This window comes from Ahaetulla prasina, chromosome 3 (assembly GCF_028640845.1).
Source record: "Ahaetulla prasina isolate Xishuangbanna chromosome 3, ASM2864084v1, whole genome shotgun sequence".
Classification (NCBI taxonomy): Eukaryota; Metazoa; Chordata; class Lepidosauria; order Squamata; family Colubridae; genus Ahaetulla; species Ahaetulla prasina.
In genome coordinates, this window is record NC_080541.1 from 61,889,771 (window position 1) to 61,911,533 (window position 21,763).

Genomic DNA, 21,763 nt, shown 5'->3' on the forward strand with positions numbered 1-21,763 from the left:
AACTGTGGCATAGCACACTTTGCACTTTGCAGATAAACTGCACATTGCACTATATTCTATTCTTTTAGCATGGGAAAATGCCTTTTTTATTTTGATTAAACTTAACAAAGATTCCTCTGCATTATGTTAGTGCAGCATAAAGGGAGATTTGACGTTAGTTTCATTGAGAAGATAATCACTAACGAGAGCGCTATCAGAAGTGCAAAATCTCCGGCTACCACTATTTCTGTGTGGTCGCTAGGAGTCGAAAACGACTCGATGGCACAATAAGCAGTACCTATCTCTGACGACACCTAAAGGTCATCTGGATTTGTGCAGCCCTAACTCAAGCTCACCCCATTTCAGTCGTGACAAAGAACTGTCACCGAAGCAAACTAGCACACCCTAAAGCCGAGAGCCAAGTTCTAAGGGCGCGCAACGTAACGCCTCTCTCCCATTTACTTGAAGACTACAATTCCCGGCATGCATCTGAAAGAAATTCGGGTGCGCGCTGTACGCGTGGAGTTTCAGCAATCAAGCCGCTTTCTTTAGGCGACGTTGAAGCTTCCGACGCCTAAATGTCCTTGAGTCAATTTTCTTCTTTCGGGTTAGCCGAGTCGTGAGGCGCTGCTCCCTCTGCAGAGGAAACCCTTCCCGACTGACTCTTTGCCTTTGGGCTTTACGTTCCCTCGCGCGTGACAATTCCCGGAGCTGCGGCGACCCGCACCTAGGGAAGCTGTCAACCAGAGAGAGCCGGGAGAGAGAAGAGGGGAGCGCGCGGAGGCGGCGTTTGTCTTGGCTCGCGCCCGCGCGGTTCCCCGCACAGCTTGGCGCGCGGGTGCTCGAACTTCTCGGCCGCTGCCCTCGTGCCCGCGCCAGAGTTGGCGTTGATCGCAGTGCGCTGGGGGAGCCAGTGACTCAGTTGCTCCAGGGGCAGCGAAGGGAGGCGGGAGGACAGCAACGCGAAGGCAGCGGCTTGACCCCGCGCGCTTCTGCGTCCGCGTGCTTTGCGGGGCTACGAGGAGGGGGCGGCTGCGAGCCTTGCCGCCGCAAATCCTCCTCGGAAGGCTCCCCCCTCCTCCTTCCCCAGCGGAACGTCCTCCCTCCACCCCCCCCCCGCCTGCCCGCCCTCTCCTTCCTCCTGGAGTCAGCGAACGTGTGAGCAGCGATGGCGGCCGCCGGAGTCCTGGCCAAGCACGAGCAGATCCTGGTGCTCGATCCGCCCACCGACCTAAAATTCAAAGGTACGGTAATAGAAAGGCCGGTGGAGGAATGGAGAGCCGAGAACGAGAAGGCCGGGAAGGAAACGTTATGCCTCTTCAGCCGGATCCTTCCCGCGCTCAAGAGCCTGCGGAAGGGGGAAGAGATGAGGGGGGGGGGTAGCCCGAGGAGGCCCGAGCTATTCCTTTGCCGCCCCCCTCCCGCACACCCCCTTCTGAGGCCTGAGAAGGAGGTCGATTCGGGGGAAATAGGACGAAGCGCCGCAGTCGCCATTTTGCTCTTCCCTTGTCTTTACGACACCCCCCTCCCCGCCTCTCCCGCTCCAATTCCCGGTGGGTTTGCTATAGTGAGCGGTAAAAGCGGCGGTTCGCTGGCTTTCCCTCCGAGGTCGCCTCTGGTTGCTGCTCCCCCTCAGCGGCTGCTCGAGGTCCGCCAGTGCAAGGGGAGAGGCTCAAGAGCCCAACGGCTTTTGGCAGGAGCTGCCTTAAGATCTGGCAGGCGTTCCTTTCTCTCTCTCTCTCTCTCTTTTTGCTGCACCGCAGCACCCTCCGTCCCTGAACCCCGGGACGCTCGGCTGCCAGCGAACCACGGCGTCCTTCCTGCTATGAGGCGGGAATGGCCCCCGTCACAGGCATGACACCGAGTCTTTCCCGGTCGACTTTTCCCCGCCCTCCCCTGTTGGCTAGGAGAGGCCCGAATTGCAGAAAATGCCTTGCTTGTGGACTGTGGTGGAAGCTCTCCACGCGTCTTGTATTTTCAGAGCTTGTGGCAGCCGTCTGTTTTTATTTTTTATTTTTTATTTTTTTTGTATCGGGGCTGGCGAAGGGGGTTGCTGCCTTCCATTCAGTACACGGCATATAATACAGTACTGTATGCAGCGCATGACCGCGGCGGTTTGTCCGTGCGGGGTATACGACCGTAAAAGAGTGGCGATACCTTGCACCAACACCCTCTGATGTGTCATGTATGTACTTAGTTCAGGGCGTTTTCCACTGCAACGCTTATGCTCTTTTGCATTTTGAACTTTATAAATTGCATTCGTGTTCTGATAGATGGCTCAATTAAAGGGAGTTCCAGCTGCAGTTCGATGAAACGGCGTGGAAGACTCGGATAACTTTATAAGCCTTGGATGTCCCTTGTATACTTAGAACAGTAAATTCGGATGTGAAATCCCGTAGGACTGTTATATAATAGGTGATAAAAATGTTACTTTCTGATTGGCTCCATTAGAAAAACAGTGGTAGTTATTAAATTAGAGCAAGGTAAATGTAACTTAAAACGATATTTTTTTTTCTTCTGGTAGGAGTGTATTCGTCATTACTTCCAGATTTTATAGATCGTTTTAAAATTAGATACTTTGGTTTTTAACAATGTATTAGATGTGGGAATGGTCTTGAATATATAATACTTATAGCCCTTTTTGCATGAAATAATAATTCTATAAAAGCCTCCAGAGTAATTTAAAAAAAAAAATTCAAAAATTGAGTGCTTGGGAATCAGCCTTTTAAACTATGCAAACCCTGAACAGGAAAAGCATTCTGCTCAAAAGTGAATTGAATGCTGAGGAAGGATATGCAAGACAAGACAATAATTAGTTTGCTGAATTATTACAGGATTTGCCTTTTAATTGTTTACAGTTTGGGGAAAATAATGTATATTAAATGAATAGGACTTCAGGGAAAGTTCTGAAAGCTCTCATATGAAAATTTTACTCATTATGTGAAATTGAACCTATAAGGTTCATTGAATTTATATTTTTATGAACATGAACAAATGTATTCATATTTTTGAACTATCTGTTTATTAATATTTTAGAAGAATCATTAGCATAATGCAAGATGGTCATTCTTGTTTCTGAACATAGCTCAAATGGTAGAACATACAAATGCTTTGAATATTTGTGGTTCATTCATTGACATTTTCAATGAAAGGAAATTGTAATGGGATTGTTAAGAAGAGTCTTTGTCTGTAGAAGCTTGGCAAGATAGATCATGAAGACATTTCAGTGTATTGTCAAACATGCAACATCCTAGCTGGTTTTAGACCAGCAAGATTTAAGTGATAATCCTATAACACCTAGTGAAGAAATATAGCTTTGAATCTTTTGTTCAGTTTTTGTAGATGGAAGAACCACCATCTAACAACATAGATAAATGGCTGCTTCTCCTAATATATAAACTTTATAGCAACACCAACTCGAGGGTAAGATTTGGTTCCCAAGAGCAGCTAGCCAACTCAATTTCAACAGCACAAGGATTAAACTGTATTGTTGCTCCATTATTTTGGAATTTACACAGCACCTCAATAATGACAACTTTCACCCACTAAAATTAACTGATGGGCATCCTTCATTTCTCTTGCATGACGACATGGTTATTCTGTCATTATCTATGGTAGGGATGCAAAGAGTCCTTTGTTCAATATTGTGAAAAAGGAAAATTGATTCTTTAACAAAAGTCCTCAAAAGCATAGTGGTGTATCAGTGACTAAACAAGTCAAATGTTTTAACTACCAAGAAATGATCTTTCAGTGGTTGGAATGCAGGGACTCACATTTGGCCCACTTATTGCAGGTTGTCTAGAGGAATGCCACAGTGAATTGTCCTTTCGTTTCTGCAAAGCTGGCCATTATATTCCAACTCCACTAAAACTTTTTGAAGCAAAAGCAATGGTATAACTATTATTTGGGATTCCAGTGAGGCATTACACTAACTGTAGCCCAGAGGATACAGACCCAAGTTCTTAAGATTAATCATGCAAGTCCCTAAATGTGTGTCTAACTCAGCTTTAGGACTAGAATGAAGAATAGGATAGAAGCTAGGATTTGGATCATTATTTTTAATTACAGTCTAAAAGTACTCTTTAAGCGAATAGGCCTAACACCCCTCATTAACAAAGATCACTTCCAATCTATCTAGAAGCCTATGGCTTTTGTAATGAACCAACACAAAAGATGGAAAATAACCAAGTAAAAAGATCATTGAAGGAGAGCTGTTTTGATGTAGGATGGTAATACGAAATTAGTTTAGCACGAAGGGTACATAGGTTTTGGAAACTTTTCTGTCTGAAACAACAAAAACATTTGCTCTGGCCAGATTCAGTTCCCTTCAGCAGTAATCAATGGTAAATATATAAAAAAATTCACTTCCACAAATATCTTTGCCCCTGTAACTCTGATACCATAGATAATGTTTAGCATGATAGCAATATTTTCTTTCCCTTCTTTTCATTCTCTTTAATTCTTACAGTTTATTTTAACTACCATGTTTAATGTATATTATATATTATTTTATACACACTTGAATAAAGATGTTAATAAAAGTTTTACCTATGTGTCATGCACATATGTAGTAAGTTTCACTGAGCTCATGCTAAATGTTTTGGAGAAAGCATACTGAATTCTGTGCCAAAGCAACATGTAAGCTTTGAGTGGTTCACAAAATATGTGAACATAAAACAATTATAAATAAAAAACATGTTAAAATTATAAAGTTATAAAACAATTATAAATAAAAAACATGTTAAAATTATAAAAAAATTCAAGCAAACTATAATGATTTCTGACTTTCTTTGGTAGAGTTATGAATAAAAAAATAAACTTTTACTATAAGTTTATCATTTGTCTACATTATTTCTTTACTCCTGTGTAATTCTGTGTAATTCTAATCATCAAATCCCCAAATCAACATTTCAGTTTTTTGCAAAAAATCCAAGAGTGATTTCCAAATAGAAATAAAATTACTATATTCTTTATTTAAAGCTGTCAACTTTGCCATCTATGTCAATTCCATCAGCTTTACCATCCATTCTTCATTCTTTCTGTATGCTTCATAGTTATTTGTAAATCCTTCTATCCTTGTGCATACAAAAGTCTCATTACAGTTCATCACATATAAAAGTGAGTTTCCATAAGATGTTTCCATTTGTTTATCCACTGAACCCCAAATAAAAATCTCTAGTTTCAATTATACCCTCATTTTAAAAATCATCTGAATACATGCTCAGTCTCGGTATTTTCTAGCTTTCTTGCATGTCCACCAAAGCTGAAAAAATATACCCTGTTTGATTTCATTTCCAACGAAAATTTGAAATTCCCTTGTATATGTTTCACAATTTTTCCAGTGTCATATACCAGGAATACATCATTTTATAAAAATTCTCAAGATTGTAATTTAATGTAAATTTAAACCCTTTCTTCCTCATACTCTCTCATTGACCCAACTGTATTTTATATTTATTTTTGTCCATTTTATTATACAGTCTTTCACTTGTTTATCCTGTTTTAATTTTCAATAAAAGTTAGTACATTTTAGCAATAATACCATCATTTGTATACAATTCAACATTAAAATCAGTCTTAGCATTTTCAAATTCATTAGTCTTGTCAAGTTCCAATGGCATGTAAAGTCTTCCAACTCGAGGTTTTCACTTAAATATTGTTTTCCCCAAAATAAGACATCCCTTATAATAAGCCCAATCGGGTTTTTGAGCGCATGGTAATAAGGCCAAGTGCTTATTTCAAGGTTCAAAAAAATATAAGGCAGGGTCTTATTTTCAGGGAAACATGGTACTCCTTGGGAAAAATATAGCACATCAGTGTTTTAAGTGTAATTTCCCTTCTAATAAAAGGTTTTTAGGGCGACAACTATGAAGGTATTTTAGGAGACACTTATGATTTATGCAAATTCAAAATTTTCAGGTATGATTTTAAAAATTTACATTAACTTTTAACTTTATCATATCCCAGTAGCTGTGCCAACAGGTCTTAAGTCATATTCTTCCAATTCCAATAGCTGTCTATTTCTTAAAGTCACCCAGTCTTTCACCCATATTAAACAGCAAACTGCAAAATACAATTTCAAAATTGTATCTAACTCCTCTCTTCCTTTAGCATCCTCCAGCAGCTTGTATTTAATTCTCAGTTTCTTGCCTTGCCAAACAATTTTGGGAATACCTTTTTTCTGATGCTTAAATGTTACATCAGTTGTTAGTATAGGTATTGTCTGGAATAAAAATAACATTCTAGGTAAAACATTCATCTTAATCACAGAAATTCTTCCCAACAAGAAGACAGTTAAGACAGTTGCAATTTTTCAATCTTAACCTCATTCTTTTTTAACTTCATTCCATATTTTTAACTTCATTCCATATTTTAACATTATTTTGAAATAACATGCAATTCATATTTTTCTAGTCAAATATTTAACCTTTTTAAAGGTCATTTTTAAAACCTGATTTTTTTCATCAGGTTGTCTTGATCTTGTTTAGTCATGTTTTTAACATTATCTTTTTAAAAAAATTAATCTTAAAACCTGCTAGTGCACCAGAATCTTTCAATGTTTTAATCAAAAACGCAATCCCTTTCAGAGGGTTTTGTAAAATCAAAACCAAATTATCAGCAAAAACTCTGAATTTAAACATATTATTTTTAATTTTTAGGCTTATTATCTTCTCATGTGATCTAATATTTCTGTTCAAAACTTCAAGAACCAAAATAAACAACAAAGGGGACAGCAGACAATTTTATTCCATTCTGGATATCACATGATTTAGTCAAAACACTATTAATTTAATTTAATCTATTTGTATCTCACCTTTATAATTTTTACAAATAATTCAAGGCGACGGACATATGCAACCTCTCTCCCTCCTCCTACTTTCCCTACAACAACCCTGTCAGATGAGTGTCTAAAACTTTCTCTGTACTAAGAAAATTAATATAGCTTGATCTCACTACATTGTTTGGCTATTTCAGTGGTAGTCAACCTGGTCCCTACTGCCCACTAGTGGGCATTCCAGCTTTCATGGTGGGCGGTAGGGATTTTGTCGGATACTGAAGCATTTTCCTTTTTTTTAATTTAATTGACTTTAAAAAAAATTCATAGCATTATTTAAAATCATTTTCATTAAGTTTTCATAAAATTCCCTGTGACAATTTAAATTTCTGAAAATATACTATTTGCCCGCGCAAAAGTTTATCACACGTTATTTAAGTGAAACTAAATGGTAAGTAATTATTATTATATGCTTTAACTTACTGTAACTCTGCTTTATAAATTTTATAAAGTAAAATTACTTCCCTACTTTATAAATCACCATTACTGCGGAACCGGTGGGTGGTTAGAAAATTTTACTACTAACAGAGATACAAAAGTGGGCAGTAGGTATAAAAAGGTTGACTATCCCTGGGCTATTCTATAACATTCACACTTTTTAAATTATCTTTTAGGTAGAAATCTGCATTGATTTTCATGAATGAACTTTTGTCTTGTAGGAATTCATTTATTCCCAAAAATTGATGAAAACACTAAATAATTATTGCTCATGAAAAATTGGTTTATAATTCTTAGTGGAAGATCTTGCCCTTCCTTTGGTAACAATGCAAATATTGACTTCTTTTCAAGATTCTCCTTATAGAATGGAAAATATTAAATAATACTGGTATTAAAAGTTTTTAAAGATTTAATCCTGTTTTCATAATTTTGAAAAACCAGTAGCAACACATAATTATTAATGGGTTTTACAATACAAGAATTTTAGATATTTCAAGTTAAGTTAATTACTAATTTTATGTTACATATAGTAACTTTTTTTATTAAAGGGAATTGGTTGAAACACACATTCTGTATTACCTTTTCATTTAATTAATCCATGTAGGATATTCTTACAGATTATTAGTATATATGCTGGTTTATAACGACTAAATATTCCTTGTTAGCTTGATGTTGAGATTTTCTGTGAACGTTGAGTACATATTCAGGAGTATAGCTCACATTTGCTTGTGGTATTATTAATGAAACATATAGCTGCAAATACAGTTGGTTACACAAGCGTAAAAAATAGTTAACCACTAAAAATAGTGATGTAAGAATAACTAGCATAGTTGAAGCCATGGGTACAACCAATCCCCTTTTAGCATACCCAGAAACTGTCCATACCCTTATTAGATTTAGAGAGCTATAACTATGGTGTAGCTTTCACAGGCGCTACAAAAGTACCTCTTTTTTTTCATGGGGGCTTTTAGATTTATCTATCTTACAGCTTCTGGTATACTTTTCCAAGAACGATATTATTGGTATACTTTCCTTTGCCAAAAAGTTAAGATTCGAGAGGACAAAAGTAAAATATTAAATTTAGTTGCTAAAATGCAAAAATTGCTCATTACATAGCAAATATGTGTCTATAAAATTTTAATTTGATTGGAAAATAGGTTAAGAATAAATAGACTCTAACCGCCCATTATAAATACTTGCTTCTGAATCTCTAATAATACAAAAGAAAATAGGTCTACATGTAATATGAGAAGTAGGTTTAAAATATCAATTATTAAACATTTGGCAGTGCTGATGGAGAAGTTAATTAAGTTGTACCATACATAACAGATTGATGTGTTGCGTTTTAAGGATTCTTGGTTATTCACAGTGACAAACTAGGAAAATATCCATAAAAAAAAACAGAATCAGTAAAAATGTTTAGGACAAATGTTTTAACAGTTGTTATTAATCTGTGTTCTTCAAATTGCAAGCAATATACAATTCTACTCTTAAATGCCTTAGACTGAATGAATATAAGAATAGACCTAAGCAGTTACATAATAGTAATAGCAATAGCATATTATAGACTTATATACCACTTCACAATGCTTTATAATCCTTTCTAAATGCTTTGCAGAGTCAGCATATTGCCCCCCCAGCAATCTCGGTCCTCATTTTACCAACTTCAGAAGGACGTAAGGCTGAATCAATCTTGAGCTGGTTGGAATTGAACTCTTGGCAGTGAGGAGTGACTTAGCCTGCAATATTGCATCCTAACCACGGTATCACCACAGCTCATCACAGTTAACACATTTCTTATTTGTGTTGCTTTTAGCAATTGGTAAACCAATACTTCTCTCAATTCATGGATGTAATGCACTGAATGAAATGAGTGGATTAAGGTCATTTAGTAGCTGTAGGGAGTGGCTAGCTGGGTTGTGTATATGCAGCTGGAAAGTTTTGACCTGCTGGATCATGACCTTTGATCCTATCATCCTTCTGCTGGGGTACATGGTATAGCTTTTGGTTATGATTTAGTATATTTTACCATTGTTACCACTTGCTGGAGGAAATAAATGTTTTGATCATTCCATTTGTGTGAGAGATGTGATTCTTATAGCCCAAGCAAATTAACTCAACTGCAAGACTGAGCACAATAATAATTATGATGCAACTCTTTATAGCATCACTTTCTGGTTTTAACAACTTTGAGCTTTGTGGCCAGATAACAGCGCCTTGTGAGGAGGTGAAAACATAATCATTAGTCTTAGTATTTAAAAATCTTAAAAATAAGGAAAACTAAAACATTTTTTAGCTTGGGTACCTAAGATAAGACGTTTAAAATAGGAATTTTCTCTAACTTGATTCTCCGGTTAGCTGGTATTTACTCCCTCAGATTGCAACCTTCAACCAAAGCTTTAGAAGCACTTCTTTGTAGCTCCTGTTAACTCACCAGTTTTATGGGTCATGGTTCAACATTTTTTCTCTCTTCAATCCAGACACCTAACACTGCTGTTACCATGGTTTCCAAACAAATCATCCCTGGCTACGTAGAGTCTTTGCCTGTCCCTCCATAAGCAGGCCTTGTTCTCTTCTCCTTGAAGATATTCTTGATTCCAAGTCACACACTCATCTTTAATCCCAGAGAAAGATTGTTAGCTCTCTCCTGGAAACTAATCAGGGTCTCGTGACTATATCCAATCTCACTTTGCTTATGTTTCTACATACCTTGCTTTTTCCTTCTTCTAGATTACTAGTGTTAGATTTTTATCCTTCATTATTAATATATAATTAAAAGCTGCAAACATACTTAATACTCATACCTTCTATTTTCTCCACAACAACAACCCTGTGAGTTGGGTTGGAATGAGAGAACAAGACTTGCCCAAAGTTACCCAACTGACTTTCATGCCTAAAACAGAACTAGAATTAATAGTCTTAACTACTACAGATAGTCTTCAATTTATTATCAAAATTGGGATTGGAATTTTGGTTGCTAAGCAATGCAATCATTAAGTGAATAATCACATGACCAGACATGATTTTATAATCATTTTTGCTGTAGTTATTAAGCAAATCTCTGTCATCCTTAAGCAAATCGCATGGTTATTAAGCACATCTGGCTTTCCTTACTTACTTTACTTGTTGGAAGTTGGCTGGGAAGATTGCAAATTATGATTGTATGATCACAAGACACTGCAATGATCATAAATGTGATCTGATTGCCAAGTTCCCAAATTGTGATCATGGAACCATGGAGGTGGTGCGACAGTTATAACTGAGAATGGATCGTGTCACTTTTTTTCAGCACCTTTGTAACTTCAAACCATCATTAAATAAGTGGTTCTAAGTCAAAGACTACATGCATACCAAATTGGCTCCATCAGATGTTCTGTTTCTGAAGATATACCACTGATTGTTCTTTTTTCTACAGACAACAGTTTTTGTTAGCAATTGTAAAGAAAGGGGAACTTGTTGAGCAAACCAGGGCAAGATTCTTCTCTTATCACCCTTGAGGCTTCAATTTTGTAGTCATTATGAGCTTTCCTGCCTTTCTGGGATTGAATATTGGTTGTATGATTGAATGTACAGACTGAAGGATTTTCCTCTGGGGTTTGCCTGATCAGCACAGTAGCATATATTTTAAATTGTAGGATTTGGAACCTAGAGCCGATGAGCGTATTGATATAATGACACCTTCTATAATTTCCAGGTGGCAGTGTTTGAATGTGGAGTTGGCTGAAGCAAGCAATTTATGTTATGTATAACTTGGGAAGATGACATATTTTGAGATAATTTTATTTAATGTTTAAAAGCACATTAGAAATCTGAAAGCATAGTATGCTTTGATGCATTTGATAGCATTAAAGATGGCTTTTGTGCTACTTACTAGTCCTGGTCAGTTCAGCATAATATTTTCCACATTTTAATACTCACCACATTTTGTATAGCTTCTAACATAATAAAATGCCCAAATAGTTGGTTGGATAGTGAACATGAATAAATGTTGTAGGTTTTAAAACTAATCTCATTCATTCATTCATTAAATAACATTTTAAGTAGTTTTTAAAATCTTACAGGTAGTCCTCGACTTATGATTGTAATTGAGACAGGATTTCCCATTGTAAATTGTTCTGGTTGTGTTGAGGCACCCACATGACTGGATCTGATTTTACAGTATTTTTTGTGTCAGTCATTAAATGAATCACTATGGTCATTAAGTGAATGTCATGACCTTAAATTGGTACACTATCATATCTCTAGTCTCCTCTTGTGGTACTATGCACCTATTGAATATTTATTTGTTAGATTTATTATTTAAACAATGTGTATGGCCACCCAATTCATAAAAAGCAACTCTAGACAGCTAATTTAGGATTAAAAACAAAACAAGGCATACCATAAATATAAAAGAACCACAGTAGAACAGTATAAATAAAGCATCAAAAAAATAAATAAATCAAAATCTTGATCTAGGTTTCCTAATAGACTTACCCTACATCCTAACCTAGTGCTTGGGGAAAGCTTTGCCTTTAAAGTTTTATAGAAGACAGCAGAATCAAGGTTATCTGTATTTTGGCTGGTCTGCTATTCTAAAGGGCATGTGCCATGACAGAGAAGGCATGCTTATTGGACTTCATTAGAAGTCACTGGTTCATGGAGGGGATCCAAAACTTGACTGTTCTATCTGACTTAAGGAAAGCAGAAATAGTTGAAGATAGATGATTCTACAAATAAAGTAGTTCTGTGCTATGAACGGCTTTACAGGTGATAAGCAGTACCTTGAATTGCAGTAGAAATTATGATAAGCCAGTGCATCTCATGAAATATTGATGTCAAATTGGCATAATGTGCTATACCCAACCATGGTACATTCTGGACAACCATAGTTTCCAGGTGATGTTCAAGGGATATAGCGCATGTTGCAGTAGTCTGAGATATAATCAAAACATAACAAGGCCTCCCAATCCAGGAATGGACACAGTTGATATACAAGATTGAGTTAGGCAAAAGGATCGCTTGCTCCTGGCTGCTACCTGCTGCAAACAGGAATTGTGAGTCCATGAGGATCCTGAAATTGTTATCAAGTTCTCTCTAGGGGAATGCTAGATCTAAAGATGGAAAGTTTTCAAATTTGAGAGGGGTGAGGGAAAGGGATCATGGCACTAAAATCCAGTCATTACTTTTTTGTTGGGTTGCAGAACTTGTTCTTCCATATCCAGACGCCCACAGCTTTCAGGCTCTGGAAAAGAACTTAATTTGATTGGGCAGGGATAAGGATATAACATCACATATTATTAGCATATTGATGGTACTTAATCCTGTGCTAACAAATATGTCTTACATGTTAAATAGGAGCAGGAAGAAAGAGTGGAACTCTGAGGAAATCTTTAAAGCAGGAATGCAAAGCTAAACTTCTCTTGTTCACATCAATCTGAACCGCTTTGGAGGAAAGAGAACCATGTCATTGTGGTATCAAAAGTCATTGAGGGATGGATCAAAGAGGGCCAGATGAAAACCCATTCCAGTTCTACCATGGATCATCTATAGGTATGATCTGTGCTGTTTCAGTGCTACATCTGATCTGAAACTGAAAAGGGTAAGATAATCCATACCCTGAAGGGTGGTCTGTAGCTGCAAACTGATCACCTCCTCAGCAGTCTTCCCTAAAAAGGAAGCCTAACTCTAATTCTAACCTTAAAAAGAGAATTGTTGCAGGCAGGATGAAAATTGTCTAGAATTGTTGGATCCAAGGATGAAACTTGGAGGAGGGGGCAGACACCTGCCTCTTTAAGAACTGACAAGCTACTGCTTTCCTTCAAGGATTCATTCACCATCACTGAATGCAAAAATATTTTGTCTCCCAACAGACTTTTTAATCAGTAAGGAGAGACCTGGAACTGATTCATTAGCTGGCTGCACTTAAAACCCCCAAGAATCCTGTCTACTTTCTCAGGGCTTATAGATGTGATGGTGAACCTATGGCACATGTGCCACAGGTGGGACGCAGCACCATCTCTGGGCATACGAGCCATCGGTCCAGCTCAGCTCTGCCCTTCATGCGTGCACGTCTCCCACAGGCCAGCTGATCTTTGGGTCTCTGCTGCACATGTACAAGGGCAGGGAGCACTTGGCTACCCGCGCATGGGCATGGGCATGGCCGTGTGTGCATTGCATTTTGGCAGTTCGGGCATGCACATATGTGCGTGTGCACTTTGGGCACTCAGTCTGGAAAAGGTTAGCCATCATAGGCTCAAATTCTTTCCAAATAACCATATTTGACAAGGCTACGGTGAACTCCATGAGCTTGCACAGAGTCCAACTCAGAGTAGATGGAAGCATATCCAATAATTACCTGAAAACAGTCTTCACAGAGAGCCTGCAGCTCAGGCCCATCCCAATCTAGGAGGGACTTGACCACTTTGAACAGGGTTGCTAGCTAGGTATCTGTGGATATGGAATGTTGAACTTACCCGAATGTTCATTCTATGTGCACTGCGTGATAGTCCAAGCAGTGGGTGTTAACTTCATCTGATCAGCCAGAGACTGACTTGAAATTTGTTTAATCACACCTCTTCTTCCTGTAGAGCTCCAGTTTGTTAACGAGGGTCAGGATCTGGAGAAGATGAAATCTGGAAGGAAACACAGTTATCTAGGATCCTGGACCCAATCTAAGATAGGGAGGGGTTGGACTCTTACGCAGCGCACATAGAATGAACGTTCAGATAAATTCAATGTTCCTTCTGTGTGCTGCTTAGAGAGTCCAAGCAACGGGATATACCCAAGCTTTATATCCCTAGGGTGGTAAGTAGAAGAGTCCAGTGTCCCCTTAACAGGAAGAACCTGCTGGAGCACTCTTCGGCCAAAGTCTGCCTTGTCCGAGGCAAACTTGTCCAACTTGTAGTTCTGGACGAAGGGTGAAGGAGAGGCCCAAGTGACCGCTCTGCAGATTTCTAGAATAGAAGCCTGGGTGGCCCAAGCTGCTCTGGTGGCTGCGCTTCATATAGAATGGGCTGTAATTCAGCCAGGCTGCTGTCGGTTCTGATGATCGTAGGCCATGGAAATACAGGCCTTGAGCCATCGACCGATGGTGGATGGAATCACTTTTTCGTCTAAGGATCTTGGCTGAAAAGAAATGAATAACGATTCCGTCTTCCTGAATGGTGCCGTTCCATTCTGTCAATGTATTTATGCAGAGCCCTGCAGACCCTAAGGAGTGCCAGCAGTGTTCTCTAGGATGCCTGAATTTAGGACAAAAATCAGGTAAGACAACCTCCTGGGCTCTATGGAACCAGGTGTTGATTTTTGGGAGAAATGTCGGATCTGACGAAGAATGACTCGATCGGGATGAAAAATGCATAAGTCTCTCCGTACTGAAAGGGCCGCTATTTCCGAAATTCAAGCAGATGTTATCGCTACTAGAAGGGTCATCTTGAAGGTCAGGCGCTTGAGACTGGCAGAGTCCAATGGTTCGAATGGCGATGAGATGAGTGCCTGAAGTACCAGGCTCAGATCCTAGGATGGATATCTCTAGACTGGAGGGGGGCGAAGGTTAGAAGCCCCTTTCAGGAAGCTACGAACTCATGGATGTTGACAAAGGGTTGTGGCCCCTTCACAAGGTAAGATAGTTGCCAGTGCAGTGACTTGCCGGCAGAGTATATTTGTGGTTAGTCCTGTATTAAACCTTCCTGAAGGAAGCCAAAATCCGTGGGACAGATGCTGATGTAGGGACTATTCCTTTCCTAGAACACCAGTGGCAGAAAGAGGACCATGTGGCATTGTATACGCGGGTTGTTGACGGGCGTCATGAAGCCAGGATGGTAGAAATCACATTTCTAGAGAATTGATCCCTCCTCAGGATCTCCCTTTCAAGTACCAGATGGCCAATTAGAACCACTGGGATTCCGGATGGAAGATAGCCCCCTGGTATAGGGAGATCCAGTCTGGAGGAATCCTCCAGGGGCGAGCAATTGTTACGCTCATGGGTCCGCGAACCAGGTCCATCGGGGCCAGTAAGGTGCTACGAGAATAACCTCTGCTCGCTCCTCCAAGACTTTCTGGATGACCTCGCTAACAGTCTTGCGCAAGTTAGAGAAGAACTACCAAACCGGTAGTAAAAAAAATTAGAATCCACCCCTGATGCATACACTTTCCTGGGATTAACAGTGTGCATAAATTGAACTTGTGTACATTTCTATATGTAATTGGTATGAGGACTGTCGTCTTGTTGGAATTTTTATGATGAATTCCTTGGAGTCATTTTCTCATTATTTATTCCTTCCTACTAGTCAGCATGCTAGCCATAAATAGTTCCCAACAACAACCACTTACTTAATGATTGTTTAGGAATTAGAATGGTGCTGAAAAAAGTGACTTATGACCAGTCCTCCCATTTATAATCATCACAGCCTCCCCATGGTTACATGATTATGATTCAGGTGCTTGACAACTGGTATGTATTTATGACAGTTGCAGCTTCTTGTAGTCACATGATTGCTATTTGTGATCTTCCCAGGGTGTTTCCAATAAGCAAAGTCAATGGGGGAAGCAGAATTTGCTTAATAACAGTATCAAAAGAATGTTGTAAAATCAGGCATGGTCATGTGTTGACTCACTGTGACCTCATTGCTTAGTGACAGAAATTCCAGTTCTAACTGGTCAGAACTGGTCACTACCAGTATAGATGTCCTCTATATACATGTGCACTGGGAAGCAGAGGGCAGACTATGAATGCTTCATTCAGGGTCAAGTGATCAAGAGGGAGCAATACTTAGAATGGGACTGTCAGTCATATTCCAAGTCACTATCTGCCATAAGGATAAATTGGGAAATATTTTTTCTGAATTTTCTTTGTAATTCTTACCTATTTGAAATCAAACTTTCATTTGCTGACTTCGGCCCTACCAAATGTGGTCCCATTGTCTTATTTTTTTTGGAGAATTATTCTGTTAAAGGACAGATGAACACAGTCTTGGATTTTTATTCCCTTTCAACATTTTGCTGAGTTGTAAGAATAATACAAAAGAGAAATATCCAAAGATGTTTTGTTGTGCTGTAAACTTTCATCTATGGGTATCAAACTCAATTACATCATGTGATGTATCGTGATGTATCACAGCGTTTTTTTGCCCTTGTGGAGCCGGGGTGGGTGTGGCCTACAGGTGATGCATCTGGCCAATGGGCCACCAGTTTGATAGGCCTGATCTAAATGATCAGAAGAGAAGATTAATCCTGTCTTCTGGATATGTGTAACACGACTGATAAAAATCTGGAACTGTTTTGATTTAAATTCCTTCCTCAGTGCTGTCTCAGTTGTGCATTTAAATGACAAACTAATCACATTTATGAATATACCATGTGATCCTTTTGGCAGTCCTTTGGAAAAGTTTTGCTATCTTGAGGATATTTGCAGTATAATAAGCATTGAAGCGGTGGCTCGGTGGCTAAGACGCTGAGCTTGTTGATCGAAAGGTCAGCAGTTCAGCGGTTCAAATCACTAGTGCTGCGTAACAGGGTGAGCTCCCGTTACTTATCCCAACTTCTGCCAACCTAGCAGTTTGAAAGCATGTAAAAATGCAAGTAGAAAAATAGGGACCATCTTTGATGGTAAGGTAACAGCGTTCCGTGCGCCTTTGGCATTTAGTCATGCCGGTCACATGACCATGGAGACATCTTTGGACATTGCTGGCTCTTCGGCTTTGAAACGGAGATGAGCATCGCCCCCTAGAGTTGGGAACGACTAGGATATGTGCGAGGGGAATCTTTACCTTTAAGTGTTGATATATGTGAAATCTGTAAATTATACTATGAAGTATTATTAACATTTAAAAATTGGATTATGTTTCATTCCCCTTAGGTCATACCCAGTATTTGGAAATACTAGTGTGCTCAGATTATTTTCGTATCTGAAATATACATAGATATGGAAATCAAGATTTGAAGAAATTGAGAAGAAATTTGAAAGTTTAATTTGAAAAAACATTGAAAATATTTTAAAATTTATATAGTGGTATAATTTGAAGACAAATGTAATGTGTTTATTTATTTGTTAAATTTAGATCCTGTCTTTAAATTAGAAGTTCAAGGTGACATGCATAATGCTGCTTTCTCTCACTTTTTCTAATGTTAACAACCCTATAAGATAGTTTGAGTTGACAGTTATTTGAGGTCTCTGGTGTGACTCCTGAGAACGGTAGACTTTAGCTGAATCCTTGTAAGAGTGTGGCTTTTGGTGGGCTGCTCTGAATCCAGGAGTTCATCACCTTTGGTCTTGAATGAAGTTGCACTACCCAGAGAGAAAAGAGTGCAATCTAGGAGTCCTCCTGGACTCGCTGCTTCTGCTCAAAGAGCAAATGGCAGCTATACCTAAGAGGGCCTTTGCTCAACCATGCTGTGTTTCAGTTATGCCCTTTCAGCTTGGTCAGTCATGCCCTGATCATCTCCCATTTGGATTATTGCAATGCATTCTACACAGGCTACCCTTGAAATGTATCTGAAAGCGTCAGGTAGTACACAATATGGCCATGTGAGCAATCTTGCATGCCCAAAGAGGGGCATGTAACACCTTTGCTGTGAAATCTGCATTGGGAGTAAGTTAATTCAAGGTGTTGGCTATGACCATTAAAGCCCTACATGACATGAGCCAACTTACCTACAGAATAATGGTGAGTTGCTACCAGTTCACTCTGGTTTGGGTGAACTGGTAGCAGCAGCGGTGGGAGGCTCCACCCACCCGCCTAGACGTCATGAAATCCGATCTGCGCACGTGAGCGAACCAGTAGCAAAGATAAGTGAAACCCACCCCTGCTACAGAACCATCTTCATTACATCAGCCCATCCCACCCAGTCTGCTGTTGCTCCCCACCCCCACCTTCTGGAACATTCTTCTTCCCAGAGGTGAGGCAGACCCCCATTCTCTTGGCCTTTCAGAAAGGTTTGAAAAGATAGCTCTGCTGTCTTGCTTGGTGTTGACAGAGACAAACACAGCTATGGGACTAGTTAGCACCAGAAACCCCTCCCTCTGCCTTTTAATTAACTTAGTGTTGAATGGCTGAGAAGGACCAAGCCTGGAATGGCTTGGATTGGGGGAGGTGGGAGATCCTTGGCTATTGATCGGTGGAATTTGGTTAACTCTGGCAATGGGGAATGCCAGGATTGTCATCACTAAGTGATGTAGTCACATCACACTTTTATGACTGCTTTGCTTAGTGATCACAATTCTGGTCCCAAACGTGGTAATGAGTCGAGGACTACTTGTATATTCTTAATGTTAAGGACTATAAATGTACAGATGCATAAATAATTTTCTTAGGTTTCCTATTTTCTGTTAGGTATTTGATTGACTGCAGTTAAATAAAAAGAAACAGAAGGTTTCGATGTCCTTCATTGCATTTGCATTGGTAAGAGATAAAACACAGTAGTCTAATCAATCTGTACCACATGGATAGATTTTTCTCTATAACAATGTGTCCCTAGCCCCATGATGGCGAACCTATGGTACGTGTGCCACAGGTGGCATGCAGAGCCCTCTCTGCGGGCATGCCAGCCTTTGCCCCAGCCCAGCTCCACTGCGCATGCACGTGCACCTCCTGCTGACCAGATGCTCTTTGGGTCTCTGTCACACATGTGCGGGGGGTGGGGTGCATGTGCAGGAAGGTAGGGCGCGTGCGTGGGGGTGCAGGAGACTTTCAAGGCCCAAAACAGACCGCGGTGGGGGGGAGGTTTGTGCACGCTTTGAGCACTTGGCACCAAAAAGGTCATTGCCCTAGCCTGTTCTTTCAAGTCTCCCAGTTGTGCACTTTTTGCTCATAACTATCCACTTTGCTGCTAATTTTCCTTTTCCTTCCCCTCCCCTCCTTCTTTCTTAGCATTAGAATCTTTTCAGACAGTTGGGTCTTTGCATAAAGCGTCAGAAGTAAGATAATTTGAGTCTGTGCCTTGAGATGATTTGTGCCTTGAGTAAGAACACTTGGTTGATTTGTTCATTGATCAATTAATATGTTTTCTTGGCTATCCATTATATTCCCAGGACTTTTTGAAGTCTTTGTTAGTTCTTCTATCCTGCTTCTTTAAAATCTACATTTTGCTTCCATTGTCACAGGGAATACCTGGGTTTCTATGATTCTGATTATTCTAGGTATAGACACATCCAGTGGTAAAATCCAATTTTTTTTACTACCGGTTCTGTGGGCATGGCTTAGTGGGTGTGGCTTAGTGGGTATGGCAGAGGAAGGATACTGAAAATCTCCATTCCCACCCCACTCCAGGAAGGATACTACAAAATCCCCATTCTCTCCCCACTCCTGGGGGCAGGATATTGCAAAAACTCCATTCCCACCCCGCTCTGGGGCCAGCCGATTCTCCAAACTACTCAAAATTTCCGCTACCGGTTCTCCGAACTGCTCAAAATTTCCGCTGCCAGTTCTCCAGAACCTGTCAGAACCTTTTGGATTTCACCCCAGACACATCGCAGCATTTGAATATCTTTTCCAAGGCCTTGAGGGCTGGTCTGCCACGTGCTAGTCAGTAATGTATTTCTTGACTGCTGTGATCTACTTCAATGTTACGGTCCTGTGCATACACAGTTTGGCTAGTGATGTTAAAAACAAAATTTAAGAGTTTGCATGCTGAGGGGTGTGTGTGTGTGTGTATGTATTGTCATTGTTATTGTCATGGCCCTTAAATCAATCTTGCCTCTTGGTGACTACATAGAAGTGGTTTTACCAGTACCGTCTCCCTAAGCCTGAGAGACCGTGATTGCTCTAAAGTCCCCCAGCTGGCTTTCATGCCTAAAGGAGGACTAAAACTTGGGTTTCCCCAATTGCAATTATGTGATTGGGGGATGCTGTGATGGCTGTAATATGAGGGCCATAGGTTTCTCTCATTAACTGCCATCATAGCTTTGATGATTTCCAAATGAGGGTCAGCTGAGTAGTGCAAATGGGTGTGGAACCTTCTTGGAACTGCTGATATTATTTTATTGTTGTTTTATTTTGGTTGTTTTCTGATCTGCTGGTCAGAGTTGCACTGTTTGACTTGGATGGCCATAATCACTCAGAAAACGTCTTATCTCCTCTATAAGTTCATTTGGAAAGATAACTTTCTAAAAGTAAAATTAGATGCCAAATTCTTTCCCCACTTTTGAATAATGATTCTTTTTCTATGAAGATACATAGACTAAAAGGGTTGGAAAACTTGACATTATCTTAGTTAGGCAAATGGAAGGACATTTGCATAACCTCTTTTTGTTGTTCTTGATGGGAAAAAATAATCTTCTAAAATCATACTTCTGCTCATACTCAGAAATAGCCTAGTTTGAAAATGTTAGCCTTTTCACATTAGTCAAGAGCTTTTCTACGTGAAAAGAGCAAAACTTCCAGTCTCTAGTTGAATTTATTGAGACAATATGAACATCACCAAAGCGTTTTCTAGAAGTCTTAATGTGTAACTTCTGAGAACATTGGGTTTAGCAACTAAAATAAAATTTTGTACTTAGGTAGCTCTCTTTCTCCTATTATTTGTTTTTCTTTTTCCATTCTGAACTAAGGAAAGATAGTTACCACAGTGGCAAATACTACTTTAGTTCCAATTAACTCTAATTTTTATTGCACAATTGTAGCAGTATTGTCAACAATATGATTGCAATTTCCAATGTATCGTATGTTTCTGTCTATAAGATGCATCGGACTATAAGACGCACCTTAATTTTTTGGGGAGGAAAACAAGAAAAAAAGAATTCTGCCTCTGCCTACCAGCAGCAGGATCAGCAGCATCCTCACTTCCACTCAGATTTTGATAACAAGTAGCACAGATATTTTTATCAGTTTAAAACAAACCCTATCACTCTACGCACATTTAACTGGAGTGGGTGGTGTGGGGGATGATTTTCATGGGGGCAGAAGAGGGACTTGGCACCAAAGACTCCACTCTCGAGATGCCCCTATCGTCCTACCTAAAGCTATAGGTGTTGAAAGCCTGCCTTTCTCACAGCAAGGCCCGATAGAGACGCAGTCCTCCTGGATGCTGCCATCTCATAAACATGGTGCTGGGATTCGTGGCAAGTCCCTTGTGCCTTTGCTGCCTTGGTCAGAGCATGATTCCAGAAGTGGCCGGGGAAGTGCGGAGGTTGGCACTCAGTTGGCAACGTGGACGCTGTGCAGGGGGCGTAAGGCAATGGGCTGCCACCTAAAACACTTGCTGCGATCTCCGCCACCTGGAACTGCCTGAAAACGCAATGCTCTTTTTTTGCCTCCACACGCCCCGTTTTTAAAATTGGAGAGGAAAGTGTTTTCGGGCAGCAGCACTGGCAGGAACCGCCTGCCGTTGAAAATGCAATACTCTTTTTTGCCTCTGCACACACGTTTTTGGAATCGGGGACGAAAGTGTTTTCGGGTAGCAGCGAAGGAGTCGTGTGGCAGGCGCTGCTGCCCAAAAACACTTTCTTCCCTGATTTCAAAAACGGGGCGTATGAAGGCAAAAAAAGAGCATTGTGCTTTCGGGGGGTTCCAGGTGGCGGAGATCGCAGCAACA

The 21,763-nt window shown here is 40.0% G+C and overlaps 1 protein-coding gene across 2 annotated transcripts in view; it reads left to right on the forward strand.

The window, feature by feature from the left end:
• Positions 1–592: 592 nt before the first annotated feature.
• Positions 593–21,763, forward strand: part of VAPA (VAMP associated protein A) — a 38,780-nt gene continuing 17,609 nt past the window's right edge. The window contains exon 1 of one of the 2 annotated variants that reach the window (XM_058174273.1): positions 593–1,223. In XM_058174273.1, the coding sequence (XP_058030256.1) occupies positions 1,148–1,223 (76 nt within the window). In that variant the 5' untranslated portion in view covers positions 593–1,147. The remainder of the gene's footprint in view (positions 1,224–21,763) is intronic. The other variant, XM_058174274.1, reaches the window with a different exon arrangement.